General features: G+C 54.3%; 1 protein-coding gene across 6 annotated transcripts in view; it reads left to right on the forward strand.

The window, feature by feature from the left end:
• ANKS1A (ankyrin repeat and sterile alpha motif domain containing 1A) overlaps nt 1-24823 on the forward strand; it is a 224096-nt gene that overhangs the window by 152318 nt on the left and 46955 nt on the right. For 3 of the 6 annotated variants that reach the window (XM_054698737.1, XM_054698736.1, XM_037519554.2), the window contains exons 14-24: nt 4694-4800; nt 15285-15383; nt 16238-16390; nt 16512-16619; nt 17845-18009; nt 19063-19188; nt 19413-19484; nt 19673-19759; nt 20310-20447; nt 22125-22295; nt 23240-23337. In XM_054698737.1, coding sequence (XP_054554712.1) covers nt 4694-4800; nt 15285-15383; nt 16238-16390; nt 16512-16619; nt 17845-18009; nt 19063-19188; nt 19413-19484; nt 19673-19759; nt 20310-20447; nt 22125-22295; nt 23240-23337 — 1324 coding nt within the window. Of the gene's footprint in view, nt 1-4693; nt 4801-15284; nt 15384-16237; nt 16391-16511; nt 16620-17844; nt 18010-19062; nt 19189-19412; nt 19485-19672; nt 19760-20309; nt 20448-22124; nt 22296-23239; nt 24812-24823 lie in introns of those variants that run through there. The other 3 variants (XM_037519555.2, XM_037519556.2, XM_037519552.2) reach the window with 3 other exon arrangements.

Here is a 24823-nt window from a genome sequence, read left to right on the forward strand (position 1 = left end):
AATGCAGGTGTTCTCAGCTTGATTTAAATTGGAGTGTGCCTTGCTCTCGGTCTCCCCGCTTGGAGGCAGTCACAGCACTAACTCTTCGAGAAAATGTGCCTCAGTGACCTGATCCAAGACAGTGGCCAGGCATTGGCTTGGACCACAGGGCTCGGGGCTTGATTTTGCTGTTTCCTCCTTGTGTCTGTTTCTCCATTTTTCACTCCAGATCACTGCTACTTTGGGTGTTCTTTCCATTTCTAAGCCACACATGTGAGGTCTACCTCTGTTTCCTTTGTTTAAAACAAGGAATTAGAGAAAGCCATATCTGAGCTGCTTTCCTTAGGAATAGAATTACGGTTGAGTTACCTTCTAGGTGAGATGATAGTTGCCTGGAAGTTGCCTCTGAGAGCACCTCTCACATCCCTCTTGCTGGCTTGGATGAAATGCCTCTCTGCATCAAGTGGGGGAATCCTTGCTCATGTGGAGGCTCCAACCAGGATCGATGGCATCAGTGACAAACACTTCTAGTTTCTCCCTGGGCTTCTAGCCCCATGGAGTTCTGAAGGGTGGGGGGCAAGTGTGTGTGTGTTGGGCAGAGAGGAGCTATGGGGCCTTGAGAGAGCATAGACTCAGGAGCCTCAGCCCTGGGTTCAGTGCCTGGTTCTAAATACGTATGTGTCTCGGGTAAGCCTCAGTCTCCCTGAGTCCTCAGCTCCTTATCTGTAGCTTTTAGATGATTGTCCCTACCTCATAGATTTGTTGGGGATGAGTAATAGATACAAATATGTGAGCTCTAGAGGTACTCCGTTAGTAGAGCTCTGCTCATTTCGTTCATGAAATCATTACTGTCTCGTGTCGAGAAACCCGCAGGGAATAAGGGCATCTGCTTTCCTGGCTTGTCTCCTTCAGTTTCTCAGATTGGGTTCAAAGAGCCACCCTCCCTCCAGAGCTGGATTTCCTCGGGTCCTAGCAGAGAGGACCCGCCTCGTTTCGTTTGCTTTCATCAGGTTTGGATTTTGCCAGGGTTTCCAGGCAATTGCTTACACTCAGATGACCTCCCGCTCTCTTGTAGCTTGCAGGCTTTACCAAGAGTCGGCTGCTTGTTGGGAATAGATGTCCAGGACTTGGATAAACAGTGTTGTCATTTTCCAAGCTGTGCTTTGGGGATGGCTGGGGGTAAATGGCAGTCCATTCCGTTGAGACTGCATTCTGCCTCCCTGTTCCCCTCAATGTCTAAAGAATGTAAATCACTTGCATGTGGGGTTAGAACCTCATGGCTTTGCTAAAAACAGATGTGGCAGCACCTTTGGAGAACACACTTGGGAGAGACCTTCTCCTTGGAGGTGGTAACACTTAGCTTTGGTGTGGTCCCACATTCCGAAAGTATTACCCCCAGCAGACCCATGTGAGTGGTGACAGTTGGTCCAGCTAGAACTCCAAGTTCCTGGATCCCAGCCCACTGCCCCAGCTTGGGAAAGTCAAGGACAGGCACATGAAGATGACCTTCTGAACAGAGTGGGTCCACCCACACTGCAGAGCCTGCCATGTCAGCACTCCTGCCAGGCCATGAAACCTGCCCATGAACTCTGTCCTCTGATTGGGGGGTGCAGGGGAGAGAGAAGGTTCTCCAGGACCTTGGGTGGTACCAGTGACACCAGCTTTTAGCTCAGACCAAAGCAGAGTTCTTGTTTATTTTGAATTGTCAGTATTAGGATTGAGATTGTCCTTGGGTTTCTGGATCCAGAGAAGAGATTTATGCTCCGGGGTTGCCAGCTGGGAGAAGAAGCTGGCCCTCCTACAGACAGCCCTTAGCTAAGCATGGGATTGCTTGGCAGGACAGGTTTTACTGATGGACAAGACCCTCCCCATATGGCACTTGAACCTCTATCCTGCTTTGGGATCAAGGGTCCCTGAGCTGGCAATCCTCAACAGACATGTTTTATGACTTGTCCTCTGTCAGGAGTCCAGAGACGTTAGCCTTCCACTGACCTGGGCCACTCTGGCTTCTTTCCACAAAGGCCCGTCAAGAAGAGAAATGCTTGGCTTTCTTTCACTGAAGCATGAGTAGCCACTTCATGCAGGCTGCTTCTGGGCCTGACCTCCCTGCACACGGAGCCTTTCTTTGCCCCAGCCGTTGGCAGCTTGGGGGATGCAGATTCTTCCCACCATATTTAGAGGGTGGCTCAGGGCTGCTGGGATTTTGTCTCTACGCACATTACCTTTTTGCCTCTTCTGCTGTACTTGGGATTTGTTCCTAGTTTCCCCTTGTCCTTGGTGCCTCCCTCCCACACCCTCCTTCTCCAGGTAGCGAGTGGCACCTGGGCTCTGACAGGCCCTGAGAGAGGTCTCTTCCCAAGTTGTTTAATACACTAACCTGTGGAGTATCAGGTATCACATCCTTATTTTGCTGGCTGTTTTTTGTGATACCCCAGTGGCTTATCTTCCTGACACAGAGGCACCCTCATTCCTGAAGTAGCACATGGGGGGAGTGGGGTGTCACTGAATCTGTGCTCTCTGGCCAATGTCATTCCTCTGTCCCCTCTCCTGGCTGTCCTAGAAACTGTCGGCCAGAACTATTGGAATATTCCCTCTCTTCTTCCTGATAAGCTCTATCCAGCACCTTGAGCTGGAGGTAAAGTTTCCCTGTCTCCACCTTTCACATGCATGTGTCTTGGCTCACATCAGATGTCGGGGAATCTGTCATTTTGCTCTGATGCTCGTGCCGCTGTCTCCTTCTCCCTCAGCGACAGCGGCGGCGGCAGCAGCAACAGCAGCTTCTGCTCCAATGTCCGATCCCTGATGTATTTTCCTGAGAGTGGAAGGGAGGAGGGCGGGGAGGGGAGGAAGGGGAGGGCCAGACATTATGAGAGTGAGGAAGGACTGTGGAGCAGGCAGAGGCAGCGTGGAGCCCAGGAGCCTTAGACAAAGCCTTCTGCTGCGGTTCTGTAAGCGCACACATCCAGCGGCAGCAGGCAGGACCACAGCTCCCGCGGGGGGATTACAAGCAGGAATGAATCAGCAGCCGGGGACACTTGACTTCATGGGCATACAAGAGCCTGCCGCTTAGCTTCCTGGAGCAGACAGCCCCACTCAAGGGCAGGGGAGCTCAAGTATCCCCCGGACTTGGCATCTTGGAGTGCAGCTGCAGCGTGCATCCTTGACCACCATCTGGTCTGCAGAGGACAGAGGAGAGGGGGAGCCTGGGACAGTGGGTCACAAGGGTCTTCTAAATACCAAGCCAGTGGCCTTGGCCTGCCCAAGGGGCAGAGAGCCCAGCAGCGACAGAATGACTTTCACCGTGTCAAGAGTTCTCTGGAGGTGATGTTGTAGTTGGTTCTCCTTTTTCCTGACTCATACCTTTTCCTCCCCTTCTCTTTTTTCCTTCTTTCATCTGTTCTTGCCCATGAGAAGTAGGTGGGGGTTCAGGTGTTCCGCTCAGAACACCCAAGGTCTGCCAGGAAGGGCTGAACTTTTCTCCTTTCTGCGCCACCACACTCCTCTGTCTTACCCAAGGAGCATAGCAAATAAGTGTCCTCCCTTCCCTGCTCACCCCTAGAGGAGAACGCCAAGATCCGGAGACCCCGGGAAGACAGTTGCTGTCTTTATCACTCAGCCAAAGAGAACAGCGCAGAACGTGAATAGACTTAAGCTGCCACAGCTCAGCTGACAGAGGACCGCTTCCTTTTTCTCTTCTTTTTATCTGGTTGGGTTTTGTCTTCTTTAGCCAAGAACTGGATCTGCCTGCCTGTTTTCCACCTGAGCAGGCAGGCGAGTCACAGGAACAGCCACTGTCAGAAGAGGAAAATGAATGCCCAGCCCCTGAAAAACAGCCTGGCCCGGGAAGGCAGCCCTGCAGCCAGAGCCCTGGCCTGGGAGACGCCCCGCTCGCCAGCGGCCAGAGTCTAACTGTGGACGGGGCTCGGGCCCTTCGGAATGTGATGTTGTCGGCCCAGCAGAGCCACACCCGAGCCTGATCCCCGAGCCCCGGCCCATGCGCCCCACTCAGCCCCTCGCTGCCTTGGGCCTCTCAGCGCAAAGGGCCAGTGGCCATGGTTTGCTTATTCCGGGACTGCTGGGGGAAAACAAGTAAAAGTCTCTTTTATCCCCCTGCCGTGTTCTATGCTGCTTGTGTTGCATGTGCTGGGTTCCCGTGAACAGCCGCCGCTGCTTCCCTCCCGGAGCCCTCGCTGTGTGCCTGTGTCCCTCAGCTGCATGAAGATGTGTGCTGTCTCCTGACCAGTTTATGCTGCAAGGTCACAGAACTTGCGCGGGGGCTCCAGAAGTTGCATGGATCACAGGAGCTCCCCCGCCCCTTCTAGTGCCCGTGGGAGCAGACTTTCTGAAATACCTCAGTGTGAACGCTGACGAGGAGTTGACCCGGAGACCATTGGGGGTTGGCTTCCCCCACCCCCAAACCTGTGGGCAGAGACCGTGCATGTGCCACCTCGGCCCGGAGCAGCTCGGACTGAGGGGGTGTGAATGGGCGGCAGCGCCCGAGGTGGGGAAGTGCGTGCGGCGCTGGGCCGTCCTGCCCGCGTCCTGTGCGCAGAAGAGGAGCTGCGGCCTCTGCTCTCGGTCTCTTGTACATAGTTTGGCTGCTTTATGGTAATGACTATGATGTGGCAGTGCCATCTGTCTTCCTCTGAGTGCCGCTGCTACCGCCTTAATGGTTTTTCCCTTTTCAAGCGTCTGCCGATTCCTCTCTCGTCAGGTTCGCGGACGCTGGAGCAGAGCGTCGGGGAGTGGCTGGAGGCGGTTGGGCTGCAGCAGTATGAGAGCAAGTTGCTTCTGAATGGCTTTGACGATGTCCGCTTCCTGGTAAGTGCCCCTCGCCGCCTCAAGGGTGGGGTGCAGCTCCGTGGAAACACACTTGCCTGGTCTCTCCGTCGCCCCTGCTGGAGTTTGGAACAGTACGTAGACCAGTATCCCAGGGAAGAGCTGAACTGACCACTTAGACATCCAAGAAACCAGCCAGTGCTGCTCCTTCTTCCTAATTCTGTCTCCCTCTAACTCTGCTCCAGAAACAGTTTTGTAGGGACAGCTTTTTGCAAGTGGCTTTCTGAGGATGAGGGTCCCTGATGACAGACCACTGCCCCCTGCTGACCTCAGACCATATGTTGTGCGATGAGGCGTCATGTCGTTTCATTCCAGGTCAGGCACCAGGGCTCTAGGTAGACAGGACAGCCAGGTCTCTTGTGCTGACTCCCTGCCCCGTCTCACCTGGATACCAGAAGTTGCTTTTATTCTCCAAAACATTGCAGCCAAGCAAATAGTTACTGAAGCAAGGAGCCTTGTCTCTGGCAGAAAGCATTCTTCCCTATCCCGCCAAAGCCCAGAGCCTAAGGTAGGGACTGTAACTGTGGGGTCTCGAGTACTTGTTGTTCAGAGGTTGTCCAGAGTACAGAGTGATTTGGTGGTTGGAAGGATTGGTTGCTTTTCTGATGTGTAATTCTCTACTATCTTCTTACAAAACACGAGGGGTCAAAAAGAAAGAAAAGGGAAGAAGAATCGGTGTCGTTCTCAGGCTTCCTGCAGAGTAGGAGTCAGACTAGGATGTTGGGCTTGGAAATCCGGCACCCCCTCTGTCAGTCCAGAAATGCACTCATGACAGGTCATCCCTCTCCCGGAAATCCCCCTGAGGTGTTCTCGTGGGTGGGCTTGGGGCAGCATAGTCTGGGCACCCAGAGCCAAGGGCTTCAGCTCACGTTGGAGGCAGCTCCGGCATCCCTGGGGCAGGCGTTTAACAGTGATGGCGATGCGAGCCGACATTTTCTTATTAGTGCTCACTGGGTGTGAGGCCCGTCCTTAGTGCTTTGCATATATTACCTCGTTGGGTCTTCGTAGTGGCCCTGAGATGTATACTAATGTCATCTCCATTTTCCAGATACAGAGCAATTGGGTGGCTTGCTCAGGTTCACACTGCTAGAGTAGGAATGTGCACCCAGGCACCACTCTGAGGGTCATGTTCGAACTACCCTGATACGTGGCCTCTTTCTTATATGTGGATGTGGGGATTGGGACTTCACCACTCATATACTTTAAGTCACCTTCAAACATATCTTAGAAGCTTGGTTTGAGGTGAATCTAGCAAGCCCTTCCTCACCTTTCCCAGCAGGCCTATTCCTGCTCCCACAGTTCCTGGGACTGCAGCCCTGAGTCCACCTGAAGCTTCCTGCCTTTCCTGAAACAGATCTCTCACCACAGCCACCTCACTGGGCTGCCTCTATTGAGGGGCAGTGGTCAGTCAGCCCAGAGGTCACCCACTGCCCTCTCCTCTGCAGTGTAGATCTCCGTGGGTTTCCTGCTGACCATGGGCATGGGGTGCCGCCCTAAGAGCAGCCTCTCTGAAGGGCCGCCGGGGCTTCCAGAAGGGACCCAGACTAGGACCCTTCCCCTCACCTGGGCCAGCTCCAGTACCAAGGCAGACTGGAGTCTGTAGCAAACCAACCTCCTATAGGATCAGTTATTTTCAGCTTTTAAAATCTTAGGTTTTAGGGCTTTCCCGGTGGCGCAGCAGTTGAGCTCTGGACTGCGAAGCTGCCCACAGCCTCTGCAGTGCCAGTTCGCTCCCCGGCGCTGGCAAGGGTCCCACATGGCACGCAGACCTCTCCTGCCACCCGCTGCTCCCCTCAGCAGTGTACTTCGGTCCTTCTGCCTGTTCTGTTCCCCACTCTGGCTCTGGTGAATTCTCTCACCCTCCTGCGCTTCTGACTGTACCCAGTGCATGTATAAATAAATAAATAAATCTTAAAAAAAACACACACACAAAAAACAGAATAGATAAAAAAAAATAAAATCTTAGGTTTTAAAATAGTAATTTATTTTTCTTTTTAAAAAGTTAAACTGAGTATATTTATGGCTCTTTTTAACCTGACTCCAGTCTCACATGTTCCTTGAAGAAGTCCGGCAAACTTGGGAGGAAGGCAGGGCTGCAGCCGGTGAGTGAGAATGGGTGGCCCCCGTGCTGAGTATTTAGGGGCTGACCCCCTCTGAGCACACCCTTCATCAAACTGGCCATCAGACTGGCAAGGGAGGGTAGCCATGGACTTCGGTGTCCCCTGAACTGCTTTATTATTTTAGATGTTGAACTCTAGACTTCTTACCCCACTTTCCACTAAGTTTAGAAACGGTCAGTTTCCCTAACCCTTTCCCTTCCTCTGTCACTTGGGCCTCTGGAGAAGTCTGGCTCTCGCCTCTTGCAGGGCCTCTGTAGCACAAGGCTGCTGCTATTTGGAAAGGTGCTCATCAGGGGAGGCCAGTAGCTCACTCCTACCAGGCCCCTCCTGCTGCCCTGGTTCAAGCTGCTCCTTGTCACCGCACTCTCAATTCTGGTGGGACCGCTGGCAGGTGGAGTCTGTACAGGAAGGTATGCTGATTACCCTGCACTTGGCATGTTATTTCAGACACCTACCATGGTCTGAGTAGCCATGCAAAGCATCCTGGGTAATTGCATGTAAGTTACCAGATGGGCTACAAGGCTAATTAAGTTTTAGCAACCAGAAAAAAAGAGGAGGAAACACAAGAAGGGGGCATCTTTGTTTAAAGGCACCTCATTGTGGATGGTATCAGTTATGTTGCATTAGCTATGGTATATCCCCTGTGGTTTTGTTTTCAATAGGCTCTACGAGTTTCCCCTCCTTTTGAAATGCCCTGGAGACCTACTGCAAGATACGGAAGGAGCTTTAGGAAGCTCCTTTAGACGTAGTAGCAGCCTCTGGAAGTTGAGGGTGTTTCACAGACCAGGTGCTGCTATGCCATTTCCCTATGACAGGGGCATTTGTGGATGCTGTGCAGCTCCTTGTCAAAGTGGAAGGGTCTTGAACATCAAAGGGTCTATCCATCCTCTCTGTGCCTGAATCACTTCTAGGTCATCTCTGCTAAAATGTTCTTTCAATGACAGGGTATTCATCACTGACAAAGCAGTAGCCATTCATTCTTTACATTGCTTGGGCTGATTTAGAATGTCCTTGTTTTTAAGTAGTTTTTTTTTTTTTTTTGTTTGTTTGTTTTTGCATAGAACTGGGATATAGGCCAGAGATGCAGGGGGTTGAGAAGATTCACCAGAGACAGAACAGGGAGCAGAGCAGGCAGATTTACTGAAACACACTGCTGAGGGGAGCAGTGGGCAAGATAGGAGAGGTCTGCTGCATCATCTGTGGGTTAGCTTCCTTGCCGGGGATTGAACCCAGGCCACAGCAGTGATAGCACTGAGACTTAACCCCCCAGGCCACCAGGGAGGCCCAAGAGTGTTCTTTATATTGAGCCAAAATCTGTGTTCTGTGGTTTCGGTTCCTTGGTCCCAGTTTTACCTCTGTGGCCACACAGAATGCACGTAAGCCCATCATGACTTCCTGTGCCCTATTTTGTTTAGGCTCAGCACCATCTCTCCTCACTGTTCCTCTTCTGATGTGATGGCTGAACTAGACAGCAAGCATTACAACTTACACTTTCTTGCCTGAAAGCAGAAAGGGCCTTTGATTTGGAGGAGTCAGGGCCAGGGCAGTGGGGCTGCCAAGTGCTGACACCAGACCCCGCGAGACGGAGTAGGGGATGTGGCTTACACATCTGCCAGCCAGCCCGCTGGCTCGTGCATCATCACCAGTTCCATTTGCAGCACACATCTTTTCCACAGGAAATGGGCTTGCTTAAGAGAAAGGAGGAAGTGCATTTAATTAGCACGGAAGAAAGGTCACTAGTGGTTGGCACGTTGGTGGCTGGCACAGGGCTCTGTCTCAGCCCGACCTCCCTTCACAGAAGTGTTGACTAAGTAATGGTGCTCCTCGTGCGGGACTGTTACATACGTGGATGTTAAAAAAATGTTTTAGAATATCTGCTGTGGGGAACTGTTCATCTTGGAGTATTGAATGAAGAAATGAAAACACTAAAATGCAGGTGCAAGGTGATCTTAATTTTCAAAAACAGAAAGCATTCTTGCAGAAGAGGTGCAAGGGAGAAAGCCGAGATGTGTCCAGTGGATGTCCCAGCGGGACTGTGGTGGCTTCATTTTCTTCTTGGAGGGTAATGAATTTTCTGCATTACCTACAATGAAAGAATCTGGAGTCAGAAAAGCAAATAATCTAGGTGTCTTTAAGGCACTTGATGGCCCAGCTGGGAAAACAAGGCACATAAAGCAATGAAAACAACAGACGGGCCAAGTGTTAAGTGCTGCAGGGGCACAGAACGGGGAGGAGGGCCTGCTTTCAGGGAGTGTTTCCTGCAGGCCAGGCATTGAGCTGGCGCCCAGCCCTGGGGGCACTGGCCATGATTGGGCAGTTGGGGTCACTGAGGCCCAAAGTGGGGAGTTGCTGCCAGTAAGTGGCAGTGCCAGGGCACCGGCCCAGATCTGTCAGCTTAGAACTTCTGGATTGCACTCACAGTCCGGGGTTTGCTGTAGAGGCTGTGGGACTGGGAGAGAACAGGGGTAAGGAGAGGCTGGCGAGGGCCTTGGCTGTCTGTGGTGTTTGAGGAGGCTTGAGTATAGTGAAGGACAGAACCCTGACTAGGCAGAGAGCTGCCCCAGGTCTCTGAGCCCAGGTTTGCGTGGGGTAGGAGTCCCCTGTTTGTGTCCCTGGAGTCAAAGTGCACCTTAGACAGCAGGGTGGTTGAGAGTGGCGTGTGGTGGGTGGTTGTGTTGGGGGAATGGACAACCGGAGGTGATGAGTCTGGCACAGGCTCAGGATGGGCTGGACATGGCCTGGTGCAGCCAGTCATCGCTCCTGCTCCTCCCAGCAATTTATTTCTCCATAGGCTTCTCACGTGGCAGCTAGGTTCCCACTGTTTTCCTGTCTGTGTCTGAGACTGTGCCAGCTTGTTCCCACATCTTGGAGAGAAATGAAGGGGGAAGAGGAGCAAGCCCTGAGAGCTGAAAGACTTAAGCTCGGGGAAGAGGGCCTTCTTTATTGGCTTCTGGGAAGCTCTTCAGCTCTTTCTCTTCCCTCGCAGGGTTCAGTGAGCTGCGGGCCTGAGTAGAGGTGCTGCCAGCACTGTCAGGATGCCTGCATTTATTCCCCCCTACCCCCATCCATTCTAGGAGCCCACCACCCCATTAGGATTCCCAAACCCCAGTGTGAAGCAGGGTTGCAGAGGGAGAGTCTCTTCAACTGGGGCATTGGAGGGGCCACAGAGCTAAGCTCTGAAAGGAGACTACCCCTTTGCGAGTGTGGATCCTGCCTCCTGTACTAACTGTTTCTGGGCACCTAAGAACTTCCTCCTCAGATACCTTTGGGGTTGGGGTGGCACCAGGTGTTCCCGGTCTCTGCTGGGCCCGTGACCATGGGCCCCTGGCCATGTGTCCTCTCTTTCTCTGCCTGACCATGTGGAGTTTTCAGGGTAACCACTGCAGTTATCAGGACTCCAGATCTCTTGGTCCCCAATACAGATTTGGCCTCCCCCAGTCCTTTTATAGTAGAAGGAAATTTAAGAGCCCTTGAGTGCACATCTTCGTGTCTTCACATAACTGCACTTTAAGATGAACTGCACTGTGGACGGTCCTGCCAGCAGCTGCCAGCAGCCACCATGTCCACATGAGCAGCAGCAGTGGGCTCTGTCTGGGCATCTGGCATGTCTTTGTGCAGAGTGGGAATCCCGGGGGAGGACAGAGGCATAGACTCCCTAGCACACCAAACCAGTTATAATTCAGGGATTCATGGGCATCCCTGAAGCCCATCTGTGGACCCAGGGGCCCACAGACACCAGATTCAGGACACTCAGATAAGTTAGTTGCCCAAGGTTGCTCCTCATGCGAGCAGCTGAGTTGTGACTGGAAGCCAAGTCTCATGCCCCCTGTGGTACTTTCTCCCCCCACACTGCTCCCCACACATCCCTGTCCCAGGAGGGTCTATACTGGCTTCATGCTCAGTGCCTCTTCCTGAGGGCAGGGCCTGGCATTTGGGCCACTTATGCTAGGCCAGAACCTCACTCCCAGGTTATAGTCTGCGGCAGGCCAACCATTCCATCCTCAGGCTGTTTGTTGGGAGCCATTTTTCCAAAGTTTGGAAAAGGAGCTGGTAAGGAATAAGACCCCAATAAACTCTTGTCCCATAGGCCCTTTTTTGACTACATCTTCCTCCCCACTCTGGGGATATAAACCCTGGAAGGGGGCTCATTGTTCCCTGTGGCAACTATTAGAATGTCAGGTGAGGTGGCAGCTGCAGTGGCAGGTGGACATCCGCCTTTCTCTGCAGGAAGCAGATTGCCTTTGTCCGCAGATCCATGAAGTAATAAGGCCTGCTCTGGGTGGTCTTGGAACAACCTTTGGTTGCAGACTGACTTGGGCCTACCCAACTCTGTAAAAAACAGCAAGCTCAGTGAACAAGGCTCTGGGGTTCTTCACCCACACTGCTAATTTTGGGGTGAATATGGTACCTTGATCTCAGACAAGGCCTCACATAGGCAGCTGTTTGGAGGAGATGGGCAGCAGTTTGATGGAAGGATGCTACTCCCAGTACAGAGACAATAGGGACCCCAAGATCTTGCTTGCGAGAACAAGGATTGTAAGGGCCATTGTTTCCATTCAACTGGGAAGAATTTCAACTGGGAAGAATTTCTGGGGTAACGGGCAGGTAGAGGGGGCCTCAGACTTCAGAAATTAGGAACTGGTAACATTTATATTTCTTCTGCATCTTCTCTAGAACTGGATGCTCTCTGTCACCATCAGTTGTGTCTCTCACGGTGAGGACAGGCTTAGGCTGGGCTAGAATAGGGGGTTGTTAGGAAAACACTGGGTCTGGGTCGAGGCTGAGCTATTGGGGGTAGTGAGCTCTTTATAGGGCCAGCCCAGAGTTGGGGGACGGTGTCAGTTTGGGAGGTTCCATGGGAGAGTCCCAGAGGAAGCACAGATGGACACCGGGGCCACTGCCCACCTGGTCCCTGGAATGTGTTATTTAGCCCTGTGAGGCTGCAGTGGTAGGAGGAGGTATTAATGTTTGTAAGGTTCTGATGTCATAGGAACCTGAATAGCAAAATCAGGTTTTGAACTCTGTTCTCCCTTTATACCATAACCACCTTGCAGAGTGACTGGCACACACAAGACCCCAACCCCTGGATGATGAACCCCTGCATGCTCCAGGAACGCGGTTTCTAGTCCCTCGTTAAAATTGCCGGGTCCCTCCTCCTCCTCCCTTTCTGTTGCCTCTCCCAATAGGAGGGTCCTTCCTGCTCTCCCTAGGCCAACCCCGTATGTCCCAGACTCTCTCAGGCTGGGGGTGTGCTCACAAGTCTCTCGCTCCTGGCCTACCCTTGAGGGCCTGTGTGTGGTTGGGCCAACCGAGCACCAGGAAACCCGTTCTCTGTTCGGCCACCTACAGCCCAGAGGACCATGTCTGGCATGGCTGATGCTGAGGCCAGTAACCTGTTCTAGGGACTACAGGAAAAGAAAGCCCAAGTGTCCAGTTGTGGGTTCTCTTGCCAGGCGCCATGTACTGGAGTCTACTGCAGGTATTCATAAAAGACAGGGAAATGTAAGAGGGAAATGTTTGCACACAATACATTAGTCTGTGAAAAACAGCAAGCTCAGCAGACAAGGCACCTGGGCTCTCCACCTCTTCCCTGCCAAGGGCCAAATGTCTGCCCCCTCTAGGCTCTGACCTCACTCAAACAAAGACCCGTATGTTCTGATGGGAGAGTGACGACAGCCAGAGCAGTGCTAGACTGGACTTGCCTCTGAAGATTTATCATCTCCCAGAAATGGTTTCCAGACTCTCCACGCTGCCCGTCCTTCCAGCTCATTTCCATATTCAGGCTGACCTCCCTCTCCTCAGATAATTGGTCAGTTCTACTGCCACAGTCATAAAAAAGCAGAGGCCAGAGAAAGCCTGGGCGGAGCTATTTTCCTGGCCTGATTTGACTCCAGGGGAAAACCTCCCGATGGCCCTTCCCTGCCCTCTTCCAGGCCCCTGCTCAGTCTCAGAGAACAGTGGATTTGAAGAGATGCTTAGAAGAAGGGTGTGTGTGTGTGTTGTGGGGGAGGAGGGCATGTTCAACCAGGATAGTCATGAAAATATGAATTTAGACCTTCAGAGCAGATTTCTCGGTCTAGGGCAGGGAGGTGGGAGGATGAGGGAAGAGCCAGTTGAGAGAGTGGAGGGCTGACAGTCCACAGCCATTGCTGTATTGATTTGAGGGACTTGCTGGCTCTGGGAGAGCAGCTGCTAAAGCTCATGAACAAACAGCTCAGACCAAGAGGCCCCAGGTCTCCACCCCTGACCAGATGTGGGGTGCACTTCCAGGTTCTCCAAAATCTGTGTGCTGAGGAGCCACCTCAGAGCTTGCCCAGGCCCTGGCTGGTGCAATGTAATGCTGACTCTGTCTGCCTTCAAGAACATTGTAGATTTTCAGTGGGCCCTGCATCAGTTTCTTTCCCACATTTAAAAAAAAAAAAAGTTTTTCTAATAGAAAAGTCATACAACTTTATTGTAGGAAAATTTGAAAATAAAGCACAAAGGAAAATGTAAAAGCCATCTACAAATTCATCTCAGGGACAAGCAAAACAGTTACCATTCTGGTGTATTTAAGTGAGTTAATACTTTTTAAGTAAGGTTGGGATCATTTCTGCCATTTCGGTCTCTTCTTCTAAGCTTTTACTCTTTTTAATCTTAGCAAAATTTGGATTATAGCATTTATACATTTTTCTAACCTGGTTTTTACAGCTACTAATGTATTGCGTGCAAACATTTCCTCGACATTTAACTGTCTCTAATAAGTACCTGCAACAGCTTCACTTACGCTGCCATGGGCACCCCGCAGCTGGGGGAAGGGACAGCAGGCCTTTGTGGCTCACTGCTGTCCACAGACTGAATTTCACCCCAGGCCACTTGTGAGCCTCACCCTCCTGCTCTGGGCTGCTCATGCAAGGGCTGAGTTGAGCGTGTTGTATTGGAGAGGTGGGCGCTGGGGGCTTGGCAGACACCCACCAGCTGGGTGGCCAAGAAGGTGGCATCCTGGCGCCACCCCAGCCATGGAAGCTGTCTCCTTCTCCCTCTGTCCCTGAGTGCATCCTGGCGCCACCCCAGCCATGGAAGCTGTCTCCTTGTCCCTCTGTCCCTGAGTGTACAGGGAGCGATAGTGTTGCCTGCCAGGATGGAATGGCCTGGTGACAAGCCATTTCTCCAAGTGCTGTTGACAGTGGAAGGAATCTAACACATCATTGACAGGAACATAAAGATCTATCAGGCTTCAAAACACACAGACCCTTTGGCCCCAGGCAACCATTCTAGAAATGACACACACACAGGAAATTCATGCAGCATCAATTTTTACATTTGTCAAAGCAGAAATTGGAAGTAGTCGCTCTTACCAGGGAGCTGGTTAAATAAATTATCATATGTCTATAATCTAGATCATTATGCAGCTTTAATAAAAGAGGCGGGTCTGCATACTGAGTGGACTAATCTGCATAGAGGAAGAATAAGGTGTCAGCAGTGCATACAAGAGCCACATTTGTGCAAGATGAAGTGTGCACATGCATGTGTGCGTGCCCCGCTGGCTCTGGAGGGACATCCAGGAGAATGATGATGGGGGTTGGGTTGGTGGGCTGTGTTTGAGGGACAGGGCAGAACCATCTTTCGTAATCTTAAAACACCTATCCCGTGATGTTGATAGAAACCTCGTCGGAGCTCAAAGGAGGCGTGCAGTCTGACTGCCCCAAATCTCTGCTGTACCACTACATATGTAACCTTAGGCAACCTTTGTCTGCCTCCACCTCATCTAGAAAACTGGGATTAAAACAGCACCTAGGATGAGAGTTGTGAGCATAAGACAGGATGATTCACACAGGAGCTTTCCATCCCTGTGATCAGTAAACAAGCACCAGCCGACCTGGCCACCACCCTGCTGAGCACTGAGCAGCGGGGGTGCTTGCCTCTGTGCCCGCTGCTTCTGGGGTGGCTGTGCAGCCTCAGAATTATAACCTCATGTCTGAGGACCTGGGGATTAGCCCGCCTGTTCTTCACCTTGGCTGTTCTTCATGGAACCTGCTCTCCAGAGAAATGCACAAACACTCTGGGTGGGCTGGGTCTTATGGCCCCCCGGGCATACAGTGCTCCCCTCACTCCATCTGTTCTGGCCCAGTCAGCACCCTGCGTACATTCTGCCACCCTTGCACTGCCCGGCCTACTGGGCACCCTCAGCAGGGGAGGGCAACCTGGGCAGACTTGTCTTCTGCTGACACAAGCCTCCTGCTGCCTGGCCTGTCCTCTGTGGGGAGCTCCCAGTCTCCACTCCTTGATGCCTGCAGTGAAGAGAAGAATTGGGCCTTGAAAGACTGACCTGTCACTAGGCCCTCATATTCTCCTTTCTCTTCTCAGGGATCTAATGTGATGGAAGAGCAAGACTTGCGGGAGATCGGCATCAGTGACCCACAGCACCGGCGGAAGCTGCTCCAGGCTGCACGGTCCTTGCCTAAGGTGACCACCACCAGCCCTGCAGTATCGGCCTTCGCTGGAGCCAGGGCCATCTCCCTAGCACCACCTGAACAGGAACTGGGCTCTAGGCATACAGATCATTGTGGTGTCTGCCCCTCACAATGGGAGCCCCAGCAGACAGCTCCAATTCCTGTTTAACTCCTCACCAAGTCCTGAGGCCCAGAGTAGGCAGAGCATTAGGGACCATGAGGGACTTGCGCCAGGTGTCCACCCAGCACAGGATCTGGTGCCCACAGCCTAGATCTGTCACCTGGAGCCCTTTGGAGTCTCTTTCTCAACTCATTGGAGACCGGACCAGCCTGCATTGACCCCTGGGAGCCCGCGGCTGGTGGCCCAAGCCTCTCCCCCTCAGCTGCACTGGCACTGAATCCAGTCCCCTTGTCCTCGCCACTCAGAGTTCAGCATAAACACATTCCAGCAATGACACTGACACACATGCTTCACAGGCACACACCATTTTTTTTTGTTCCACCGGGTCTGTGATCTCATCAGAGCACAGATTGGGTGCCTTCTGCAAACCCCTCTCCCTCTCCAGTCTTACCCACTAGGGCCATCTTCCCCAGATCTGGGGTGCTCTGGTGGTCCCAGCCCCTCAGATGGGGTTGACTGGAGCCAGGGCCATCTCCCTAGTACCACCTGGACAGGAACTGGGCTCTAGGCCCAGATAGAAAGGGCTGTGTGAAGGAAGGGACTTGGGGTGCCAGGGACCCAGACTCACAGAACCCCTCTTGTAGGAACTGTCCCCTGCCTACCCCAGTCTCCTGGTCCCCGTGATGCCTGGGTTCTTTGCCCTGTGAGCACTTTCAGAATGTGAGCCTGGCCTCCCTGCCCCACAGGTGAAGGCTCTGGGCTATGACGGGAACAGCCCCCCATCAGTGCCCTCCTGGCTGGACTCCCTGGGACTGCAGGACTACGTCCATTCCTTCCTGTCAAGTGGCTACAGCTCCATCGACACTGTGAAGAACCTCTGGGAACTGGAACTCGTCAATGTGAGTGCAGCTCCTTCCGGGCCTGCAGCACCTTTTGTGGTGTGGGCTGGCTGGGAGAGGCAGGCCGGGGTTGGAGGGCGCGGTGGGCCTGGTCACTACATGCTCTCTCCTTCCCTGCCAGGTCCTAAAGGTTCACCTGCTCGGCCATCGCAAACGCATTATCGCCTCCCTAGCAGACAGGCCCTATGAGGAGCCGCCCCAGAAGCCCCCAAGGTTCTCCCAGCTGAGAGTGAGTTGGGGAAGGCGGGGAAGGATATGCACGTGTTTTCTGTATTGTTAGGAATTCTTCAGTGACAGCGTGACCTCTGGGAGAGTAGCAAACCTCCCCTCTCCATTTGGTGGGGTCACTGCCACTCTTCTGCCCAGACAGAGAGGAACACAATGGGGTAGTTGTTTGGGCTGGTTTTTCATCAATTTCATGCCTCCCATCTGCATTCAGAGACGCTTGACATGGTCTATGATGAAAGGTCAAGTTTAAGGAGAAAGTAAAATGTTGGGAGAGGTAATGAAATATCTAAACAGATGGCTGAATTCTTGGGAGGGGGTAGAAGGAACTAAAGACAGAGTTCAGAGTACGCAGCAGGACCAGGGTCCTCCCCAGGTCTTCTGAAGCAAAATCCCTGGGGACAGGGTGGGTAAGAGAACCTCTGCGAGTTCAAAAACCTCTTAGGTGATTCGTGGCTCAAGGCCGGTCATCCTGACTGCACAAGTGGGCTTGCCTCTGCGAGCCCGAAGTTCTGGAGGAGCGGTCTCCTGCCTGCTGTGTGCAGCTGACCGGCGGGGAAGGGTCCTGTGGTGAGCAGAGGGCTGCAAACAAGGCCCTCCTGCCTTGGCCTATTTATGGCAGCCTCAAAGTGGGCTTTATTTTATAAGCTCCCCTCTTTTTTTTAGCAGATGGGGTGAGAAAGCTGAGGCCAAGACTAGTTCTGGGAACCAGACACACAGCTGGCATTCAGATCTGTAAATCAAGGGGACTGACTGGTCCTCTCAGTGAGGCGGGGTCTTGGGGTTCCGACTGGCAACACTGTGTGTGTTCTCAAGAACAAGCTTTTTATATTTGGCACATGCCCCAGGTGCCCAAGATGGACTCTAAACAGGTGATTTTTCCTTTGATAGCTTTGAAAGTACTTCCCAGTCCCACATGGCTCCAGGCCAAGGGGCATGCCAGTGAACTGGGGGTGCTTCTGGTAGGGGCTCACCTGCAGGACTGGATTGTCAGGGCTTCCTGGCTCCAGGAGGGACTTGGCTAGCCCTAGCTAGGCCCAGCAGGATGTTTCTCCACAGACTCAGGCCCACTGTACTGTTAGTCTAGCACCTCCTTGACCTTAACTCCGTGCCTGTGCAGCCTCATAGATTCTCCTGCCAGGTGGCCCATAGTGGTCTGGGACTGGCTGACGCCTGCAACCCAGGGATAGTCTGTGATTTGGGTCTCACCTGATTTCTCCCCGCTGCAGTGCCAAGACCTGCTCTCCCAGACGTCATCCCCTCTGAGCCAGAATGACTCCTGCACCGGGCGGTCAGCTGACCTACTGCTGCCTCATGGGGACACGGGCAGGAGGAGGCACGACAGTCTCCATGACCCTGCAGCACCCTCTCGAGTAGAGCGCTTCAGAATCCAGGTGGGGTGGTGCATTCACACCCTTGGGGTATTGCCCCTGTCGGCAGGGGTCCCTCATTCCTTGGGCAGGACTGGGTCTGCCACACCCCACTGCTGCCCCTGTGCCTGGGCAGTGTTGGGCTGGCCTCAGGAGCCTCCTTCCATCACTCCCCACCCAGCTGGGTCATGCATCCAGCCCAAGCCTCCTGGGCCACCGCCGGGGCTGCCTCTGGGCCTGATGTCCCACCTCAGAAGTTCAGACTCACTGTCTCCTCTGACTGCAGCCTTCCACTCTCCCCCCTATATCTGTCGCCTCTCAGTTTCTTCCACTCTCAGCCACTTCTTGGCCCCCTTTCTTCCTTACGCCAGCTTCTCCCCAGACCTGTTTCTCTCCCCTCTTCAGTTCATCCTTACGGTCCACCTGCCCAGCAGCCTTGTGGCCCAGGTCAGACTCCGCCCTGCTCCACTCCTGCAGCCCAGCGGTGGCACAGCTGCAGGGGCTACTCACCCCCCCTTGCCATTGGGTAGCTCCATGGTGTATTCACCCCCTCAGGGTATTGCTTTCAGGGCCCTGGGTTTATTCCATCTCCTGTCCCACACAGACTCCAGGCCCTGCCTCCTGTCCCCTATGTTGCCCTGTTAACACACAAGACTGCCAGATGTCCCTCTCCCCGCCCTGTGTGAGGGTCACTGTACCTGGCAGGGACACCCACTGACTTCCCCAGCCCAGGAGCAGATCCAGGGCCCTTGACGGGAGACGAGGCTTCCAGGGAGCTGGCTCCTGCCACCCCATCCTTCATGCCTTACGCTTCCCCACACGCTTGTTTGCTCCTTTCTGGTTTTGGTCATTTCCCGTCTTGGTAAGACTCACCTCAGACTGAGCCTTGCTCTTGGGTGACACAGCTCCCTGCTTCTCTGATTTGGGTAGGCTTCACCTCTGCTATGGTGCATTTGAAGGCCTGTCTACCCCTTGCCCTCCCCACGCACCCCTTGAACTCCTTGGGTGGCTGGTGTCTCTCGCCTTTGGAGCCAGGCAGAGAGCGCCAGCAGACCTGTGACCCCACATGTTCTGCAGGAAGAGCCCCGTGAGGCCAAGCTGACCCTTCGGCCCCCCAGCCTGGCTGCCCCTTACGCTCCTGTGCAGAGTTGGCAACACCAGCCAGAGAAACTCATTTTCGAATCCTGCGGTTATGAAGCCAATGTGAGTAGTTGCCCCTGCCCTCCCAGTTGGGCCATCCTCCTGCCTCTGCCACCTGCTGTGCTCTGTTCCTCAGACACTTGCAGCCCCTCGGGGCTCCCCAGCAGGGTTGGGTCAGGGGGAAGTCACGGGGAATGAGAGCCACCAAACTGTGGCCCCTACTGGTTTGGTGGCCCCTATATGATAGCACAGGACTCCCTAAGCCTGTCCACTGCTCGCTCCCACAGTATCTGGGCTCCATGCTGATCAAAGACCTGCGGGGGACAGAATCCACGCAAGACGCTTGTGCCAAGATGAGGGTAGGTTGTCAGGGTGGGAGGTGAAGTGCGGGGGTGCGGGCCTGCAGTTGGCACCAGCAGTTGGCAGCATTTGGCACCAGCTATAGCCCCTTGCCCTCCGTGAGGACAAGGGGAGGCTGATGACTTTAGTAACCAAGGGACTTAGCCCCGACAAGGGGTGTTCACGATGCCACCCTTGTGTCCTGTAGAAATCTACTGAGCACATGAAGAAGATCCCCACCATCATCCTGTCCATCACATACAAAGGTGTCAAGTTCATCGATGCCTCCAACAAGGTGTGCTGCTCACAGGCCTGTTGGTGGGAGGGGTCCCCCTCTCAGTCCCTCATCCCTTCCAGCTGGGTGTCTTCCCTAGTGTGTCCCCAGCCCCTTTCCTTTCACCCTCTTCCCAGTACCTAACAGGTGCTTGTCTCCCACCCACGCAGCCTGAGCCCAGCATCGCCCCTGGTGGCCTGGTGACAGGCTGCTTCTCTTCAGCACGATACCATCACCTCAGGCCCCTAGTGGTGTGATTCCTTAGTGAGCAAAGCACCTCCCGTGCCCTGCCCTTAGGGCCTCACTCTCCTGATGCCCTCCCTGCTTACCCTTGCCCTGCAGGCAGAAGGGACAAGCGAGCTGCTGGTTGGATGTGCATCTTGTACTCCCCCAGCTGCTGTGGTGGAGGATGTAGACCCAAGGTTAGACTCTGCCCACTACCCCAGCCAGCCAAACGGGAGCCCGGTGTTCGGCTAATGCCCTGGGCTGCGTCAAAAAGAGATGGTGAGGCCAAAAGGACGAGGCTAGGCCTCAGGGAACCTGGGATTCCAGACCCTGCTTTTCCCGGCAGAACATCATCGCAGAGCACGAGATCCGGAACATTTCCTGTGCGGCCCAAGACCCAGAGGACCTCTGTACCTTTGCCTACATCACCAAGGACCTGCAGACCAGCCATCACTATTGCCACGTGTTCAGCACAGTAGACGTGGTAGGTGGGGTCCTGCGGCACCAAGCTGGTGTCAGTGCAAGGCCTGTGGTCTCTGTCCTAGGTGGTGCTTCACAGTGTTGGTTCATGTGTGGTGCCCCAGCTGCCATCTAGTCCTGCCCCTTATACAGACCTGAGACCAGAGTGTAGGCAACAAGTAGCTTGTCCAGCGTGACAGAGATTCTGAAGTCGAGTGTTTCTTAGATCAGGCAGAACCTTTGTCTCCTCCAGGCTGTTTGTCACCCCACCACCCTGATCCCTCAATCCTTGAGCTGGGCTGTCTATCTGAAATGGCTGCTACTCCCTCTTGGGGGCAGCAGCGCCTGCCTGGCAGAAGGTTTACTTCCCCTAGGCTCCAGCTCTGGGGCAGCTGAGCTGAGAGGCGCTGTCACACACTGCCCACAGGGTGGGCTGGGGGTTGCCCTAAGACAAGGCCCCAGCCATCTCCTCACTTGTAGACTTCTGTCCAGGCCCCTACTGCTGCCCTTGGGGAGAGTAGCTAGCTCCCAGATCTCCATGGCGCCTGAAACACACAGCTCAGGCCTTCCAGCCCCAGGGCCTCAGTGCTTGCTGGGGCCCAGCATCCATCTCCTGGCCACTTGCTAGCTGTGTGATCTTAGAAACTCCCCCCTCACCTCCTCCACGGGGGCATAATGGAACCAGCAACCGGCCTCATGGGGTAGTTTTGAAGATTGAATGAGGTAACCCACCCGGTACGCCTCTTTCCTGGCATGTGGCCTGTAGCTCACTCTCCACGTGGGTCAGTTCTGCTGTGACACAGTGCTGTGCTCCTGACGGTGACTGCTCTGTAGACCACGCAGGGAAACTGGGGTTTGTGTTAGGTGGGGCTGGCCCAGTGCTCACTCAGCCAGTGACACTCTTAAAGAAAAAATAGGAACCTGATACAAACACTGGCACTGTTGTAGTCACCGTAAATGGTTGCTCAGTACTGCGATAAACCCAACTCTCCACCTGGAGAAAGACCTGACCTGATCTGGCCAGCCTGCATGAGGGTAGCACCGCCAGGAGCCCCGGGGAGAGACTGTGTCAGCGGTGGGCTCAGTGGAAAGTTGTGAGCCCAGCTGTGGCTGGAGTGCATAGTGTGTGTCCCTAGGTGACTTGTAGACTGAGTACAGTTTTGTTTTGTTTTTTTTTTTTGGTTAAAGATTTATGTATTTATTTATGCAAGAACCGGGATATGGGCCAGATGCACAGGAGGGTAAGAGGATTCACCAGAGACAGTGGGGAACAGAACAGGCAGACTGACGAAATAGGGGAGCTGCTGAGGGGAGCAGCAGGCGCGCAACAGGAGAGGTCTGCCGCATCATGTGGGACCCTTGCCGGCCGGCCAGGATCGAACTGGCGCTGCAGAGGCTGTGGACAGCTTCACAGCGCTGTGCTCAACCGCCTACACCACCAGGGGAGGCCCTGAGTACAGTTTTTGCATTTACTTAGTGTAGGTTTCTTCCCAAAGAAATCCTGTGTGAAAAAACACAAAAGCTTGTTATGTCACATGGTTCCCTAACCATACAGTCAAATCGGGACAGATTTGTGTTTTCAAAGCCAGCACTGTAGCAGAATTGACTGTACTCTTGTTACCTATCCGGTGACACCTACGCCTGTGCTCAGGGGGTGAGGCGGCTCCTCAATCCTACCTGCTCAATTGTGCTCTTTCCCCAGAATCTGACCTACGAGATCATCCTGACGCTGGGGCAGGCGTTCGAGGTGGCCTATCAACTGGCCCTGCAGGCCCAGAAGTCCAGGCCCATGGGAGCCTCTGCAGCCGAGATGATTGAAACGAAATCTTCCAAACCGGTGCCTAAGCCTCGGGTCGGCATGAGGAAGTCAGCAGTACGTGGGCCCCAGGGTCTCAAGGGCATGGGGTGGCGCCAGCACAGGAGGGTCTTCTCATACTTCAGGCCGTGGCCGTTCATTAGATCTGCCGCCGAGGTCCTCACTGGGAGGGCAGCAGCCCCTGACGCGGGCTCCGGGCTCTCCCTCACTCCCTCACCAGGCTCCGCCAGGGCACGGCCATCGGGGGCTGCAGAGAGCATGGCTGGCAGGCGAGCCCCCAGTAATGTCACCCCGTGTCTGTGTCTGCTTTGCTCTGCACCCCAGGTGCCGCCGCCCCCTGATAGTCGCTGTTGTCACTGTCACACCTGCACCACCCATCGTCCTTCTTACCTACCGCTGCCGTCTGTTAGTCCTGGAGTCAAGGTCTTTACACCTCTGCTGTCTGTGTGTCAGTCTTCCTGAAGTGACCGTGAGCGTTCTGGACTCTAGTGGCCTCTCCCTCTGCCTGAGCCACATTCCTCTTTCCTGAGCCGCGCCCCACCCCCCACCATCCTGTCTGTGCTTAGCCCTCTGTTTTTCTGCTGTGTGTTCCCTCTCTAGAGGTCTGGGGTGCCTGCTGTGGTCTTGCTCAGGGTGAGCCCTCAGGCCCTGCCAGAGGGGCCCAAGGCTTGGCCTTTCCAAGTTCTGTACCCTCTCTTGCCTCCGTGAACAGGTGTGGGGCTTAGAGCACCACACTCAGGCAGGGCCATGCTCCTTTAACCCAGTAGCTCCAAGAAATCCCTGGGGGAAATTGATTCTGAGGAGGCCTGGAGGTGACTCTCCCACGCCACCCCAGGGACCTTGCTCTTCAGTTAAGGAAAGTGAGGATCCTCCTTGGGGTAGTCAAAGCCAGGATTACCTGTGGGTGGAACGGGGAGGAGTGGAGAGGACAGCTAGCCCTGGTGTTTCCTGGCCAGGCACAAGTCTCCCCCCTCTGACTTTACGCGCTTCTTCCTTGACAGCTGGAACCACCTGATACAGATCAAGATGCCCAGTCTCATGCCAGCGTCTCCTGGGTTGTGGACCCCAAACCAGACTCCAAGCGGAGCCTCAGCACCAAGTATGAGACCACTATCTTCTAACCACCCACTCCCTCTCTCCACTAGTCTCACTGTGCCTTGCCATCCGATCGATCTTTCTGCTGTTCTCAACTCTACTTCCAGCTGCTGACGCCAAGGCCCCACCCCACTGGGTCCTGCTCTCCTGGCAGCAGCTCTAGACACTGCACACTCACAGCTTGTACCTAACACCACCGGACACTGTGAATCCCCCCCTTGGGTGAGGACAGCTTTGGGGGGGTGAGTTGCCTTTGAGGTAGACGCCAAGAGGGCTGAGGGCCCCGTGGCACCCAAGAAGCCTCAGCGGGCAGGCACTGTGAATCCTGGGGGTCAGGGGAGTCTTCAAGCAGAGTCCAAAAGGCACCTGTGACAGCTCCCTCCGACTGAGCTGGGCTCTGTGGGCTCTCCTTTCCTATGTTCTGTGCTGAGCCACAGCCACAGTCTGTTTTTCTGTCTGCACCTTTCCCGACACAACCAACCACTGTGACCACCCGGTGCCAGAATCCCCTTGCACTCTGCTCGCAGCTGCCTGCGGCCCTGTCTCTCTCTTCTGCTCTAAGGTGCTGGCCTCCCTGGGAGACCCTGACCTCAGTGATATGGTTTGACCAGGCTCAGACTGCTTTCTGTCAGGGCCCAAGACCTATGCCAGGCCCTCGGCACATGAATGACTCCAGAGCATGGGTTCTGAGCATCTGAACACCGCAGGCTGGCCTCACTCAGCAGGTGTCTCGGTCCTGCTGGGTCTTCTACTCCAAGGAACGGGATGGCATGCATGTGGTTGGCCCCTCATGTCTTCGCCAGTGAGTCACAAGACTGGCTCCGGAGTCTAGCTCACTGAGGAAGAAGGCCTTCCCATAGCAAGGCAGAGGCCTGTGCCCTGCACACACAGTGCACACTCTTCCCACATGGAACAGAGCTGCTTCAGGACAGGGACCTGGACTGAGCAACCTCCATTGTCCTCCAGGAGCATCCTCACGCTTCTCTACAGTGTGGGGAGCAAAGCTAGTCAGCCACCACCTGATCCCCTTCCTGTTCAACCGCCCTCTGCCGCTTGACTCCTCTGAGAGGGGAGGCTGTGCAGGCCATCACCTCAAAGCAGTCAGCAGCTGGGATGGAGTGGCGGCTTTGAAGAAGCCCCGAATTCTCGGAGTGGGCGGAGGAGCTTAGGTGGCAGGAGACAGGACAGCGGCAGGCCCAGCAAGCGGCAATGCAGGCCTAGCATAGTCCAGTAGTAAAGCCAGTAAGTCACAGCAATTATTCTAGAGTTGAAACCAGTTGATAAACAGGGTGGGTCCTTCTGCTCGCCTACCTGTCCTCGTGCCTTCCTGAGCGGACGCGCTGAGCCAGAGACGGCAGTGGGTGCCTGAAGCAGGCCGTGGAGGGAGCTCCGGGGAGGCTGTGGGGACCTTCTGTCTGCTTCCAGTTTCCTTTCAGTTTCCTCCACCCGGCGTGGGCCTCTGGTTAACTCTTTCCTCCCCCGTTGTGTTT

This window comes from Talpa occidentalis, unplaced genomic scaffold (assembly GCF_014898055.3).
Source record: "Talpa occidentalis isolate TD23 unplaced genomic scaffold, MPIMG_talOcc4v2.1 talOcc4.2, whole genome shotgun sequence".
In the NCBI taxonomy this organism is placed as follows: Eukaryota; Metazoa; Chordata; class Mammalia; order Eulipotyphla; family Talpidae; genus Talpa; species Talpa occidentalis.